Here is a 16,865-nt window from a genome sequence, read left to right as displayed (position 1 = left end):
ATCACCTATTGTGCTTAGGTTTCTCAAGGGCCTTACGAATAAATTTCCTCCTACTCCCTTTATTGTACCTCAGTGGGATTTAAATCTTGTACTGACTTATCTTATGGGTTCTCCCTTCGAGCCCTTACATAAGTGTCCCTTGAGACGGTTGTCTTTTAAGACAGTGTTCCTCATTGCAATCACCTCGGCAAGGAGGGTAAGTGAGCTTCAAGCTCTTAGTTCAAAACCCCCATTTTTGACTGTGCATGCTGAACGAATGGTGCTCCGGACCAGGGCTGCGTTTTTGCCTAAAGTGGTAACTCCCTTCCATCTGGGGCAGTCCATTACCCTTCCTTCCTTTTATCCTCCCCCACACCCTTCCAAGGAGGAGGAGAGACTTCACCGTTTGGACCCTAAGAGGGCGGTGAGCTTTTACCTGGACAGGACTAAGGACTACAGGATTGATGACCAGCTCTTTGTGGGCTTTGCTGGCTGCAGAAAGGGTCGTGCAGTGCACAAGCGCACCCTTTCCAGATGGATTGTGCTATGCATCAAGATCTGCTACTCTCTAGCTGGTAAGGAGCCTCCGGAGGGTTTGAGGGCTCATTCTACCAGAGCAAAGTCTTCCACATCTGCCTTAGCTAGAGGTGTTCCAGTGGAGGACATTTGTAGGGCGGCAACTTGGGCCTCCCTCCACACCTTCGCAAAGCATTATTGTTTAGACACCGAGGTGAGGAGGGACGGACATTTTGCGCGATCCGTCCTTCAGGACTTTCTGGTATAGAAGGGTGGACACCCTCCTCCGGGAGTGGGGGACTGCTGTGGAATCTATTCACAAGGTGAGGAATCCACTGGCAGATGTATCCATCAGAATAACAAGTTACTTACCTTCGGTAACGCTTTTTCTGGTGGATACAGTATCTGCCTGTGGATTCCTCACTGACCCACCCGCCTCCCCGTTGTCCGTCCTTCTATACCAGTGACTTTGTCTATAATTCTATTGATGGTGTTTCAGATGTGTTTACATCTGTCAAAGGCATTGGGTTATTTCTAGTGTTTTGATGTTTCTTCTCCACACTGTGTGTTGATATGCATATTGTGTACTGTGTATACTGTTTATGTACATATTGCTGTCAGTCCGTCCGTGTGCCTCGAAGGCACGGAAAAAAGGGGCGGAACTGACGTCATCACGCCGAGGAGGTCTTCTTATGGAGCCGGTGACGTCAGCGGAGTCGCGAGCGGAGCCGTGCCTCTGTGACGTCGTCTTCGACCTCATCGGCGTGGACTGCTACAAAAGTTTCCGAATGTTGCTGACGCAGGGGATATTCACAAGGTGAGGAATCCACAGGCAGATACTGTATCCACCAGAAAAAGCGTTACCGAAGGTAAGTAACTTGTTCTTTATTCTCTGCTTTCTACTTTTGCCACTCTTTTCCTCCATTCTTTCCCCCTTTTCTGTCTTTCTCTCTTGTTCTGGATCAACGTGATGAAAAATAAGAGACGGTGGGACCCTTCAAGCATTTCTTCAAATTAAGTACCAACTACAACATAACAAAATAGCAATTTGACCACTATCAGAGAATACTATTAGGCTGTATTAGAGAAAGGTGTGATGTGGCTCAAGCCCATAGTCTTACAAATGTAAGTGTTTTCCTTGAAGCTCGATGATAGATGGATGCTGCCTTACAGGAGGTCCTAGGGGACTTGGAGGGCTGGGCGGTCCATGAAGGCAGCTTCCATACCCCCTGCTTGGTTGTGCTGTACCCGAGATTCACCATGATTCACCATCATAGTCAATCATGGGACAAAGGTAGATGGACCAACTTGCTGGCTGGGACATGGCTAGCCTGCAGCATTTCATGGCAGCCATTTTGATCTGTATCTCAGTGTGGATGGATGGCTGATGTTCACTGCCATTCTGCATAGAGTATTATTGGAAGACACAGCAGCCTGGCGAACTGGTGAAAAGAGGTCTGCCAGACCCACGTTCCTCTCAGTTGCAGTGTGGTTTATACAAGTTTGACGATTTAGTTTATACACATAATGTTCTGTAAATACGACTTACACTTTAGTTTGCATGACTTTTATTACCTAAATTTGTCTAACGCGTTGTTCGTTGTATTTTGCTTCGAAAGACCTGGTGAGAGAGTATACTGGTATTCTGTATGAAAGCCAATTCATTTTCAGTTTCTAAAGCATTCTGAAAATAGGAACCATTCTGCAAACCCTCCTCTCCCATTGGGCATTGCTAAACACACCTCCTCCATCAAACATGCATTATTTGCAGGTCTGTCGTGTGGCTGCTACCTCGAAACCAGGCTTTTTCCTGTAGATCTGCAACCCACGTGAAAGTGTTCTGGTTCCCCCTGCCAACCATTGTGCTGCTTCTTCCCACACCCCATCTTGATTGTACCACCATGGAGACCGAAGTTAGCACCTCAGAAATGCCAGATGGAGAAATGGAAATGCTGGGCATCGACGCCGGAAATGAGACCCTCCAACTTGCATTCGAGCAGTCACAGCCGCTCCTGTTTTCCCCGGCTGAGCAGCACTTCCGTCCCTTGAGTGCAGGGTCGTCTCTGTCTCCTCATATTTTAGCGCGCCCCCGTATTCTGAACCCAATCTCGCGGCTCTCGCGCTCACACGTCTGGCGTTGGCGGTCGTCCTCGCACCTGCGAGAGGTGATAGAAATGGTTGCTAACAACACCGTGATGCAGAGGACTCGGATGTCACTGAGCCGACGAGGAGAAGAGGAGGCAGCAGGGGGGGGGGAGGGGGCCTGCGCCTGTTTCCCTTGCGGGTGCGAGCAGAAACCATGTGTTAATTACAAACCGATGGTTTCAAAGCTCGCTCCCGCAAGGGAATCGCCAAACGTGCACACGTTGCCATTTGAGGCAATGCAATGCGTGCACGTTTTTGCCTGAAAAACTGAATCTATTTCTAAAGGTCTCCTCCTATGCAGGGGAGACCTAACCAGATTGGGAGGCAGCTCCTTCTCCTACCTCGTGGCCAAAGCCTGGAACACCCTTCTGCTCCACCTCAGACAGACAACATTGCTTCCCATCTTTGTAAGAAACCTCAAAACCTGGCTCTTCAACGGACCCCCTCCTTGATGGACTGGAACCTGCACCCCCCACCCCCAGCGCCTTGAGACCCTTACGGGTGAGTAGTCGCGCTTAACAAATGCCTGATTGTCGCCCACAAGGCAGGGTGCATGGTATTTAAAAGTTGGACATGTACAAATGTAATTTTGCCATATCTCTACAATGACTAGTGCCCAAAAGCTATTTTTTTGCTCTGGTTGGCCTAGCTGTCCTATGCAGAAACCCAGAGTACAAATTACAATCCTAATATTGTAAGTCGCAAATTTGACTAACTAGAAAAAAATAATTACATTATTTTTAATAGTTAATAAAAATCTAATTCACTGGTGAAGTCAGTCTTCTGTCTTGGAGTTTTTTTGTGGATGCCGTAGCTGCTTCAAACTAGATTTTGGTGTTAGATATGGGAGGACTCTAAGATTACAATAGTATACTCCCCACAGACACCTCCAGTCCTGGTTTAATGTGGCCCAGGACTTTCGCCGTCTTGTAAAGGGCCAAATTGGGTAGGGTTGGCCTTCGAAACTTTTACCCTATTGGTTAAGGTGTATCCAGGAGTCATTCCAACCCACTAGCTTGTGCCAGGCAGAAATGTGAAATCCCCAGGCACCCACTTGAGACCACTCCTGGGCCTGAAGTAGATCAGAAGAGTATGATCCTGCTGTCTGCGACCTGAGAAGAACCCTGAAGGGCTGGTTCTGCTCTTGTTATACTCAGGACAAAGATCTGGAATCCTACGGTCGTAAGGCTGAACTCCTGTTCAAGCTACAGACATACAAACTGCAAGGGGTCGTTCCTACAAATTCCCAGCTAATCAGTGGCAACTGGGCCCTGCTGTGGCACTTGCCTGACACCCTGTGTCACTAAGTGCCTCCACTTAGTTCCTGGGGACTTAACAAAGTGTACTCCTGTGATAGTTTGGGACTTAAAGGACTAAACTCAGAAGGTAAAATCTTTGACCAGGGCGAACCTGGTTGAAGTATCCACATCGTGTTCCATTGTGGTCATGCTGAAATTGTGCCTTGGTCCTGGTCTACCACGTCCATAAACTATCATTTACGCTTAGCTCTTTTTTGTACCATTACTGCTAAAACCTTACCACTTCAAATCTCTGTTTTCCCTTATTGGATTTTTGTCATTTTGCTTATTAAAGTTTAGTCATTTGTTCTAATTTGATTTATGTTTTTCTTTTTTGCAATTTGACTTTACTACTGTTTTGGTACTGCATAAATACTTTACAAATTGACCTAAGTCAAGCCTTTGTGTTCTGTGGCATAGCTACTAGGGGGATGAGCTCAGGTTAAGTTAGTGACTTTGAAGGCTCACCCGGAAACAGATTGTTTTTATTCCTTGAGGTGGGTAGTCATTCTCCATACGTAACTCATGATCTGCCCTGGCAAAATATTCTGTCATAATGGTAGCAATTGCACATTGCACCAAATATAGAATATGAATCTCTAGCATAGCCTGTGAAGCGTATGGCTGTTAAAACTACCAAGCGTCAAGCAGTACCTGTAAATCTGAGTTTACCTCAGTTTTCAGTTTTCCAAGCTCTCACAAAATGCGGGTTTCCAGATTTGAAATAAATTCAGGCTAGAAGAGCATATTTCATTCTTGGATTATGAGGGTAGCTGTGAGTCCGCATATCCTATCACCTTAGTCTCTTTTTATCACTTTTAGCTTTATGGATTAGGAAACGCATGTCCCTTGTTTGTGACATCAGCAGCTACTTGCCATCTAAAAGCAGTATTGTCTGGAGGCTAGCTTTAGTGCTAATGGCTGAAATGCCGAAGGAGCACTTGGAAATCCTCTTAGCTCAAAACCCGGCCTGGCTTTCCGTTGTTAATTTACTTGGGGATATCTGCCCACACGTTTGGATTAGATGGGAGACATGCCTAATTATAAGGAAATATTACTTTAGCTTTACTGCATTCCTCTCAAGTTCATCCCAGCCTCCATCCCTTTGTCAGTTGAGGCCCTCGCTAGTACTACTGGGCTTACTTTCCATCTTGGAAACTGAATAATAAAGCGACTAGAGAATATAAGCGGCAAGATGCACTACACCGTAAGTCACAGACAGTGCGAGTTGAGTTGTCTCAAATTTTATAGAAGTTCTATGGCTTAGTTTTGTAGTTTCTTCTCCGGTTGTAAATCAAAGAAAGTGTCTGGACTCAGATTACCAACTTGAAAGTGATGGTTGTTGGAGCCAGAGTGTCCGGGGTGCTCACCCGGCAGTATGCTGAAAAGGTTCATCTGGAGATGGAGTGGCAGCGAGACTTATTGTGGGATGGTATATCAACAGCAGGCGAGATTCCTTTACCCAGCTTGTTTAAATGCCCCTTGCCTGGGTTAAGCAGGGCTTCCTGTGTAGGTGGCCACAAGGAACTAGTTGAGGTGAGTGAGAAAACCTCTGTTCTCTGCAGCCTCATCCTGGGGACTGGTCTAGAAGTGTGGGAGCAAGACCTGGAAACACTACACAGATGTTAACCAGGTGCTACTCCTGCTCTAGGCATGCCTTTGATGTATTTTTGTTAATTAAATTAGAAATATTTACAGATAAGGGGATCAGTAGTATTTTGCAAAAAGGTTATTCTGTGGCGATTACCGCATGTTGTAATGTGAAAGTGGCATGCTTTGCGTCTGGAACGGACGGATACAAATTTAGGTGGCATTCAAACCGTGCAATAAACTGGAAGTAACCCATGCCGCTCCAAGTGCCAGGTACCAGTGAGGCACTATAGAGACAACAGAGTTTCAAGGTAAAGCTAAATCATTTTAAATACTCGGGTGAAAGAGAAGGGACAGTCTAGACCCGGTCCTGAATGGGTTTAATTGAAAATGCAGAGCTCTAGTAGGGATCTTGAGGCTTTATTGCTGGGAAGCTCTATCAAAGTAGAAACGTTTAAACTGGACAACCACTTACATAATCTGTTCTCAGCAAAGGTACCCGTTATGGTTCTCGTAGGACACCCCAGGCATCCACAGGGGTTATGGGTCTCCCTCACAACCATTAGTGATTATCTGGTTCACCATGGCCAACCGTAGAAGCCACAATACACCTGATGACAACACAGTCACAGCTGTGTGTTTGTAAGCAAAAGTGAGATTGAGATGGAATGGAAGACACCCAGAGAAACTCTACACATACAGCCTGGGGTTTACGGACTGGAGAGAGTTTAGAACCAGGAGTGGCTTGGATTATCCAAAGTGGAGGAGACCACGCAGGCCATATGAAGTCATTTAGGAGCCTAGACAAAAATTCAGGCTCGGGAAACTGCTGTTTTATGAATACTTCCCCTAAAGCGGTAGGAAGACCACTTCGAAGTAAGAGGGATGCAACTCCCCTTAGAGATGCAGATATTTCAGAGTGCAGTAGGAGTGCAAAAGACTATACAAGATTTGTTGCACTCCTGTCGTTTACGGCTGATGGGCTAGCAGGGCTGGGCAATTCCCCTGTGGGCTGGAGACCGTTTTTAAAGGCTCAGGGCTGCCCTTGGTGCCTCTGCCACTCTTCCCAGCTCCCTGATGTTAATTGTAGAAAGCACTGAGGAGACTACAGGAGAGTGAAATGGAGGGAGGTGGAAGGTAGAGAGAAATCGAGCAAGGGGAGAGGACAGAGAGAGACTGGATGGATAGAAAGAGGGCAATGGTAGAAGGAGACAAAGGGTGCAGGACTGGTTTTAGCATTTTTGCCAAGGCTGATTTTGGTTAGCCAGTCGGGCCCTGTGGGCTAGAGCAGGCTAGGGCATTGAGAAAAAAGGTGGGACCTAGTCTTGGTAAAACTGAAGGAGGAGCAGCACAGGTGGGAGACTCTTGCGTATCAAAGAGGGGACATTCTCTGCAAAACTTGTGCTTGATAAGATCAAACATTTATATTGTAGAATCAGCAATTTTTCTCATTCTTTATTTATATAGCGCATAATATACCATTATAGTTTAGCATCCCACACTAACAGAACACTTAACATCCACCCAACTCGCTGACTGTCAAGGTACCAGCGTGGGACTAAGGTCAGGAAAATCTGCTGCCCAAGTACAACTGTGATGGTGATTGAACCCTGTTTTGAACTGCCACCTAAATCTTCCATTCCAATCTGATTATTTGAAGTTCGAGAAAAATGCAGGAGACATTTCACCTCTGATCCACCTGTGCACATGAGTCTTGATGCGGCTACCCAGCAGTCTGGGAGCCGGACAGAAGAAGGCAACTAGTGCTCCTCAGAAGGAGAGTATTGTGCTTCTGGGGTGAGTTGTCTCTGTAGTGCTTTTTTGAAAATAAAATTAAAAAAAAAAACACTTTAATTCAGCAGAATTAACTGCAAGATAAATACCTTTGGAGTTTGAAGGTTTTGTGTAGTATGACTGGTTAAGGTATCATAGGAAGTTTGTGTTCGCCCCTTCCTGAACCCTGGGTTTAACAACCCTAAACAAATTCCTCGTCTTGCGACATTCTCCGTGACTGGCTCAGCACTGCCCCCATTGCTTGCTGATACTTTTACAACTTACGCCCACTTGTACTGAAGTCAAGAACAAACTGAACCTACAGGACAGAGCTCTCTCAAAGTTTGCATTTGCAGCTATGGGGCTCTTTTCAGAAGAGCTGATGTGAGCTGGTCACAAGTGCCAGAACTGACAAGTGCATAGCTCTAACAGGTGGGTCCTTCTCTGCCAGGTCTTGCTGCTTCATTTTTGGCCAGGATCTTCTTTACTGACTTCACACTCCAGAAGGTCAGGACTGGCAGAGCCCTCTGTGGCGTTTGACTCTTCATGCTGAAATTAACCTGGCCAGCAGGCAGAGGTGCTCCTGACCAGAGATCCTATTCTGTGGGTACGTTTTGCCTCTTTGATCTCACAAATGAAAAGCCGGTCCTGGCCTCCACACCAAGTCATTGAAAGGGCCCGTGCAACTACCATAGTAAAATTTCACATCCAGTGTTCTTGGAAAAGTACGAACTTGAAATATTGCAAGTCCTCTCTCCAAAACCTGTGTCGAGGCTTCCTTGGAGTCCATGTGGTTTACCAGGAAATAAAGATCAGAAAATGATTCAGCAAACATGGGTTTCTTGCAGTATGAAGTAGTGAAAAAGACGAATGCTATTACTTTAGATGTCAACATGGCAGATTTGGGGTGAATCTGGGAACTCGGGGGCAGTACATTTTTTTAAACCTGTAAAGATGTCAGAATGATTTTTTCCCTCCCTTATCAGTTTTCTGAGGTAGGTTTCAATACCTTCAAGACGAGGAACTTAGTTTGGTAAAACAGTTATTGGTCTGGGAGTCTTGCCACAAGCAGCTAAGTAGTGCCCAGTCCAGTGAAACTGCTAGCCCTCCACCCTTTTAACAGTTGAATTTTGAAATTATAATGGTTTACTTAGTCCATAGACTTCACGAAACTTGCAACCCTGCCCTCCGTTATAACCCAGGACGTCTCAAGAGTCTGATGCAAGTTAATGTTGCTTGTTGAATCTGGCTGTAATACAGGTAGCTAATCATCAATTGATGTATTATGTCATTCAGTTTTTCTTCCACACCCAAAAGGCTTACAGCAAATGCAGGAACTATTGGCTTTGCCAGTGCTTCTTTGATTTAGCCTCCTTGCAGTGAACACAGTTTGTGTCTCCTGCTCTTTGTAGCAGACTAGTTCCTGTTCTTCAAGCCAATATGTTAATCTCATTCAGTCTGATGGTCTGTGCTAAAACCCTTTTGTGTATGAGTGTTGTAAGTGGACTTCCAGTGAGGGATGTGGAGCAGGTTGGCACTCATCTGTTTCGGAATAACCGTGCCTAGAGGCGCTGAATACCTTGTCAAGATAGGTCTGCCTGCTTCTGCCAGGGGTTCAAGTCTCGAGGTGTGTGGCCTGTGAGGCTTTCCCCGTACAGCTATGAACCTTCTAACGGGTGAACAGCAGAGTTATGCGGAAGTCGTTGTCTGCGGGGACTTCCCTGTATGCAGTTGTGTTATCTGTGCACGTGCTCGAGTTAATGCAGCCTCGTTGACCTGTATCTCCTGCTTTATTTTTCAGTGAACGAGTTCACGGTGATCCGGAAGAAGTTCAGGTGCCCGTATTGCAGCTTCTCGGCCATGCACCAGTGTATCCTGAAGCGGCACATGCGCTCGCACACAGGCGAGAGGCCCTACCCCTGCGAGATCTGCGGCAAGAAGTTCACGCGGCGCGAGCACATGAAGCGGCATACCCTGGTAAGCTTGTGTACTCACTCCACTGTAATACGGACAGACGTGGGCGAGGCCAGGGCTTTAAGTGAGATGAAAAAATTGTGTGGGGGGGGGGTTCTCAAAGGGGTGTGGCCAATGTAATTAAGGACGTGGTTTAAAAACACGTCGGCTAAAAATCTGTGCTTAGCATAGTGTGCTGCCTGACTTGTATTTTGCTGTTTCTGTCATTGCCTCCAGATATACGATAAAACAAGTAACAACATACCTACAACAAGTCAGGACTATTGACTTTGTCAATGATTGTTAGTTGCATTAGATAAATAAGCAGCAACTATGACTTGTATATAATATTGAAAAAGCTAACACTTAAAGCCCTGGTGACACCACAACGGTGTTGCTGCTTTTGAGTTTCAAAAAGGGAAGGGAAATCCAGAGAGAAAATGACTCTCTTCACTAGTGAGAAGTGAGCAGCAGACTGTCACCGCATGGACCGCCTGTGCCAGGGCACAAAACAGAGCCCGATAGAGACCCGTTTTGAAGCCTCCTTTAAAAAACCGACAGTGCTCAGCACCGGTGAGACCCGGCCCACTTAAAGCCCTGGGCGAGGCAACAAAATATCAGGGCGACCCTGAGGTAAGAGTCTGCCTCTGCTCTTAGAGCCCGTGCATGATCCAAACCCCCAAAATGTTTGCCTTGCAATCATACAGCAAACAAAGCGTAAAATATGACAAAGCCTCTTCAAAATGAAAAAAGTGTATTTAACACATGAAAGCTTTGACGTTAGTACGTCACACTATAGCACTGCACCGAGAATTGATCGTTTTTAAGCATAAAGCATTACTGAACTAAGTGGCAAGGCAGTTGTCATGTATGTGGCCCAGATTATTATAGAGCAATCTTATAGTCTATTAAATCTAACACAGTAGGTTTTTGTACAACTGGTAGTCTGAACTCACTGATTTGAAAGTTCTTCCATACGGCATAATAAAGAAAAGGAGTTTTGGTGAAGCAAAGTATTTGCCGAACATCTCACAATTTAAGCAGGGAAGCTGCATTTTACCTAGGTTTTCTGGCTGCAGTTTGTACAAATCAGCCACTGAATGGGTATATATCTGCCTTTCCTTTAATTTTTATATTACCACTTCGTTTTTATCTCTTTGTGCACGTTTTAGATAGCACAAACTCGACCCAAAGGAACAAGAGAGCCTTACCTGAGCACCAGTTACATTACACAAGATCATATTCATTTTTATAGGCACAGAGAAGCCCAGAATCCCAAGCCAATGTGGAGACAATGTCGAGACTCAAGCCTGTTCTCCCAGTCTCAAAGCTGGAAGATCTGGCCATAAGGCCACATCGTGGGTAGAGGGAGGATGCCAGGCAGAAGCCACTTGAAAGCTCGGCCAGAGGTTCCAACAGTACCTCGAGCTGAGCCATAGCCAAGTTTCAGGCTCAAGCCTGGCTCGACCTTTCAGTGACTTACCCACCCCTAAATACTGACTGCAGAGCTTCCCTGACCCAGGATGGGCAAGGGGTGTGTTTGCGCAGACCACCCTCTCACTGTAAGCCACAAATTAGGAAATGCAGCTGTGGTGCCATCCAACCTAGAGCCAGACACCAGAAGTCAGCAGCAAACCTACAAGACACCCTTTGGACCTGGTCTGGAAAGAAAAGGCAGGATATTTGCAACTCGTGTGTGAAAATATAAGTGCAATTGTCACCTCCCGAGTAGTGGTGTTGCTAGAAGAGGGCCAGATGGGGCCCATTCCCCAGCTCTGTTTGTTCCAACCCCAGTTCTTTGTTTAAACCTTCACCCCACTTTGGACCCTAGCTGTTGAATGTGCTAAGAGGCAACACAGAAAACAGACTTACCCCTTGCCACGCACGTTTCTCCATTTACTTTTCACTGCAAAGCAGTATTTGAGGTAATGCTCTGTATTTGTCCATTTACCTTTAACTGCAGAGCAGTATTTGAGGCAATGTATGAGCCTACATGTTTCCTTTAAATCTTGACCCTCCATGTCATATATATATATATATATATATATATGCACACGCACACACACATCAGATTTTAAACATATATGGCTATATACACACACACATATTAACACACTCTTCACAATTGCCCTTTGTAGGTGGGTCCAAAAGTTTATCTGTGGCCCAGTGTGTCCCCGTCCCAGAAGCCCTTCTAGTGCCACCACAAATCACATGTATACATCTGGTCTGCTTGGTTTTCATGCAGTCGTAGGTAGAAGTGGGCGAGCCAACAAATTAATGGGCAGACCTGAACCAGAGCCAAGGGTCTGAGTTGGCTGCAAGATATTGTACCTGAGCAAATTCATAAAAATATTTGGTATGTAAATCGTTCAACAGACATAGTATGAAAATATGGTAAAGTCTCTTCAAAATTCAAAAACTTGTCTTTAACATGCAGAAGCGTTCAGTTTAGTACATCTGATTATATTGCTGTTTTGAGAGGCTTTAATTAAAAGTGATAGTTTTTAAAGATTAACTTAGAAACATCCATGCCTCTCCCTCCCCGAACGCCAATACCATCAGTGAGCCAAGAGGCAAGTAAGTTGTCATGGGCACTCTAAATGTGACCAACATTCTCATTCTACATGGAGCAAGATTAGTCTCTTTAATCAAACTCAAGAGAGGATTTTGTACAGTGCACATCCTGAACTCAAGTATGTCAAGGTGCTCTCATATGCAATAATGAGCAAAAAGGAGGCGCAGGGTGAAATAAAATACTTGCCCAAAATCACATAGTCTGGTAAACTGGACAAGCTGGGATCAATCCCACGTTTTCTAGTTGCACATTCTGCAGTTAAGCCACTAGATGGGTGTATCCAGCGCTTAATTTGAGCCAGTGGGTTCTGGTGCTCTGCACTGGCACTTAATTGTTAACACTGGCACTTCTGACAGACCACCACATGGTCGCACTGTTTGTCTAATTTTTAAATGAGCACAACAGAGTTGTTTAATAATTTCACATACATTAAAAATGACAAATACCTGTCTCCCACCAATCCATTTTTACTGCTTTATGGGATAAGAATAGACCGAATCGTCACACGTACAGGAGTGTGATGGTTAGTACCTGTACTGTCATTGGCAGTGCTGGCGGAGGGCAATGGGTGGTGCAAGGTGCAGTGGCCTCCTGCAGAGGGCCCGTGCACTTATTTTTTTTTTCTCTTCAAATTAAGGGCTGGTGTATCTTTCTTGTCCCTGTTTCACATCAAAGGTTAATGTTTTGTCTTTCATGTTGGTGCATGAAATTAGAGTTTGGATAGCAGTTAGAGGCCACATTAAGGCTCAACTTGTTTTCAGACTCGAGGGTCCAAGAGGACCACAAGCAGAACCAGAGTCAGGGGTTGGCTCGTGCCCTTCAGTGAGTGGTCTGCCTCTAGTCGCAGCCCTGGGTAACATTTTCTGTGCCCATGTGGAATTCAGATCATCTTTGTGGTGTCAAAGCTGGGCAAGATGTGTGGGAGCAGATATGTTTAGAGGTTAAAGTCAGGCATACAGGAAAGACCATTATGAGTGGACATAACAGCATTTCACATGGACATAATTGCAAGGTAAGCTGAAGGCATCACCCCGCTAAGGAAGAAAGCGGTTAGTAAAGAATTAAAATTCTGCTGTCTGGCAGTGTCCATTTCCAAGGTATTTTTACATTTTACGTAAGGTAAATAAGTTCGAGGCATGTGAGTTGTAGATCACATGCTTTGCATATTCTTGCCATCTAGTGTTGGGTCCGGATGTTTGCAAGTTGTTTTTCTTCGAAGTCTTTCCTAGTCAAGAGATAAGGTAACTCCTCCTTTCGGTGGTAGTGCGCATGGGCAACGACTCAAATAGTTTTTTTTCCTCCATCGGGTTTGGACATGTATTGCTGCGCTCCGGTTCAAAGCCGTTCTTCGGGTTCCCCTCGGTGCGAAATCAACTGTACCCGCGTCTTTATTGTTTCGAACTAGTATCCCACTTATCCGCGTATCATATCCATCGAGGAAAACCTCTATTTCGATCGCAGATCTCCAGGAAGTCTGTCCGGCCTAACCTCATCGGTCCACTTCCCAGTGGATGGAACGGACTCATTCTAATTCTGCCCTCGGTGCCACGCCAAGTATCCGCGCACCGACTTGCATGAAGTGCGTCACTTGTGCTTGTCTCCGGAGCACAACAAACAGGTCTGCGATGCGTGCAGATCGTACCGATCGGAGGAAATGCTCTGTGATTGTCAGGCTTGACGTCGCGAAGTGTAGAGTCAAAACGTTTAATACACGCCGGACATCTTCGGCGACGGATCTGAGCACGAATTCGACGCACAAGGGTCCGAAGAACAAGAGGAACTTGTCTACATTCCAGAATCTGACTCTGAATTGGAAGAAGAGTTGCCACAAGGTCAACGTACTGTGAGTACAGAACGCTCCTTAACCCTAACTCCAACTCGGCCGAAACAAAAGGCTTCAGTCCCACCCCCGCCTTCGAGCCATGGTCGGCACCGACCAGATGTTTCAGACGCCCTGCCTTCCGGCTCGGCACCGAAACACGTCTCTAAGCCTTGCGCTTGGGATAGAGTCAGCCGAAATTTGGCACTGAGCTGAAACCTTCAGGCTCAAAGCCGAAAACCGCTTTGGAGCCGAAATCGTTGATACTAAAAACAAAGCCTCCTTCAGCACCGAAAAGTGAATCTACTCCGGCACCGAAATCCTCGGCGCCGAAGAAAAAAAAACTGTTCCTGAAGCTGCAGGATCCGATTTTCGACGCCCCGACACCCAATTTGGACCCAAAACAAAAGGAACTTTATATAAATCCAGATACAGGACATGTTCTTACCAGGTCACCTCAGAAACGCAAACCTGAGTCGGAGGACACACCTTTTTTTTATTCCTTTCAAGAGGAAGAATGTGGGTATTAACCCTTCCCCTCAATCTCTTTCACAACGTAGCCCTACACCAACCTCTCCACATTTGTGTCATTTACTGATTACGCCAATTTATTCTCCACCACCACCTGTCGATGATTATGATAGAGATTGGTGGTGGGGGGGGATATTTTACCAATAGACCCCTGGAAGGATTATCACACAGATTCACCTTCAGATAACGGCCCAGATCTTTACCCTGCAAAGCCTTCCCCTCCTGACGACAATGTAGGATATCTAGAATTACTTGCTAGAGCTGCAGAATTCCAGGGGGGTACAGTTGCACAAGGAATCTTTAGAGGAAGATTTCCTATTTGAACTGCTCAGTTCCACATAAAGGGCTAGTCACACTCTACCTATGCTTAAAGGCATGATGAGGCATGCCGACGACATCTCTAAAGATCCAGTGCGGGCTCGCATTCTCACCACCAGGATTGATAAAAAAATATATATAAATCTGCTCCCTTAGATCCAGTTTTTATTAAAGGACCTTTACCATTAGACTCTTTGGTGGTCTCTGATGCCCGTAAACGGGCCAATTCACAGACTACAGGTGATGCTCCCCTTCCAGACAAGGAGCCAAAACTATTAGATGCCTCTGGTAAACGAGTAGCCGCCCCAGCAGCAAATCAATCGTGCTTTGCCAACACCCAGGCCCTGCTTGCCAGATATGATAGGGCACACTGGGACGAAATAGTGCAGTTGCTACAACACCTCCCAGATGAACACAAACCAAAATCCCAGGATCCAATTCCTCAATAAGATGCGCTTTAGATGCTGCAGACACCACAGGTAGAGAGATCAACACTAGTGTGTTACTAACAAGACATGCATGGTTGAGAATTTCTGGCTTCAAATCAGAAGCACAACAGTCTATTTTAAATACTCCTTTTGATAACGAACATCTCTTTAGGCCAGAAGACGATCAGTCATTAGAAAAAATGAAAAAAGACATAGAGGTAGCCAAGTCTATGGGAGTTTTGCAGTCTCCCTCTAATCGGTGCTCCCTCTATCGTGGAGGGTCGAAAAACAATGTCCTTAGACAATACTGCCACCTCTTACAAAAAAAAAGTCAATCTTCCTCTACAAGGGGTTTCTTTAGAGGAGGATATAGAGGTAACCACAACAAAGGTCGAGGCAAGGGTTCCACACCACTTAATTCCCCCTCCCCCAACAAGCAGTTACTTGACAACACTTTTCCCTGTTCATTTAACTCCTGTCGGGGATGTCTTCTAAAATTCCTCCCCTTTTGGCAATCTATCACCTCAGACAAATGGTTGTTAGGAATTATCCCACATGGTTATTGCCTGGAGCTTTCCACCAATCCCCCAAATATACCACCACGTTCTCACAAAATGCCCCCAGAAGAACTACATTTACTTCAGCAAGAAGTCCAGTCTCTCCTCTCCAAGGGAGCCATAGAACCTGTGTCGTTACAACATCAGGGGACAGGCTTGTACTCCCTATACTTTCTCATCCCCAAAAAGGATGGATCCTTGGGACCTATGCTAGTTCTCAGAGAACTAAACCTCTGCATACTGTCAGAGCATTTCCACATGTTGACACTTCAACAAGTGCTCCCACTTCTTCAAGTGCTCCCGCTTCTACAGCAGGGCCATTTTATGTCTACTCTAGACTTAAGACACATATTTCCACATTCCAATTCATCGCGCTCATCACAAATACCTCCGATTCATCATAGCGGGTCATCATTACCAATTCAAAGTACTACCGTTTGGAGTCACTGCTGCTCCCAGGGTATTTACCAAATGTCTGGCAGTAGTCGCAGCACATCTGAGAAGACAACAGATCCAGGTCTTCCCATACCTGGGTGACTGGCTCATCAAAGCCAGTACTTACCTAATGTGTCTCCAAAACACTCAAACCACTATTCACTGACTTCACCAACTAGGGTTTATAGTGAATGCGTTGAAGTTTCATCTACAGCCTTCCAACACACAAACTTATCTAGGAGCCACAATAGACGCTCACACAGCTCTAGCCTCTCCCAGTACAGCCAGGATTCACAGTATTCAGTTCCTTCTCACTCAATTTCAGCCCATCCAATCATGCCAGCAAGAATCTTCGTGAAACTGCTAGGCGTGATGGAGTCTTGCATTATAATTGTTCCTTTTTTTTCCACCACACAAAGGCAATCCCATTTCTAAATCGGGTATTGCAGGATGGATTGTTAAATGTATCCAAACGTGTTATACAAAAGCAAAAAGAACATTGCCAATACCCACTAGAGCGCATTCCACCTGCAAAATAGGGGCTGCTATGGCCTTCTTAGGGAGTATTCCCATAGCTGACATTTGTAAGGGAGCAACATGGTCTACACCGCACGCATTCACCAAAAACTAGTGTATAGATTTGTTAGCGAGACAAAAAGCTAATGTAGGCCAGGCAGTACTTAAAACACTTTTTCAAACAATGGCAACAGCTACAGGTTAGCCACCACTTTGAGAGAATACTGCTGTATAGTCTATGCAAAGCATGTGATCTACAGCTCACATTCCTCGAGCGGAAAATGTTACTTACCCAGTGAGCGTCTGTTCTTGGCATGTAGAGCTGTAGATTCACATGCACCCACCCGCCTCCCCGGGTCCCTATACCTGTTGTAGTTATTTCTTCTCTTACATATGCATGGACATCTCTATTCTACCTTTACTATCTCCTTT

At 45.6% G+C, this 16,865-nt stretch overlaps 1 protein-coding gene across 2 annotated transcripts in view; it reads left to right on the top strand.

Moving 5' to 3' along the window:
- Window positions 1-16,865, top strand: part of ZBTB46 (zinc finger and BTB domain containing 46) — a 299,861-nt gene that overhangs the window by 259,346 nt on the left and 23,650 nt on the right. For both annotated transcript variants that reach the window (XM_085619618.1, XM_085619619.1), the window contains one exon: window positions 9,103-9,278. In XM_085619618.1, the coding sequence (XP_085475744.1) occupies window positions 9,103-9,278 (176 nt within the window). The remainder of the gene's footprint in view (window positions 1-9,102; window positions 9,279-16,865) is intronic.

This window comes from Triturus cristatus, chromosome 7 (genome assembly GCF_964204655.1).
Source record: "Triturus cristatus chromosome 7, aTriCri1.1, whole genome shotgun sequence".
Lineage (NCBI taxonomy): Eukaryota > Metazoa > Chordata > Amphibia > Caudata > Salamandridae > Triturus > Triturus cristatus.
This window is presented reverse-complemented; position numbering and strand designations above follow the sequence as displayed.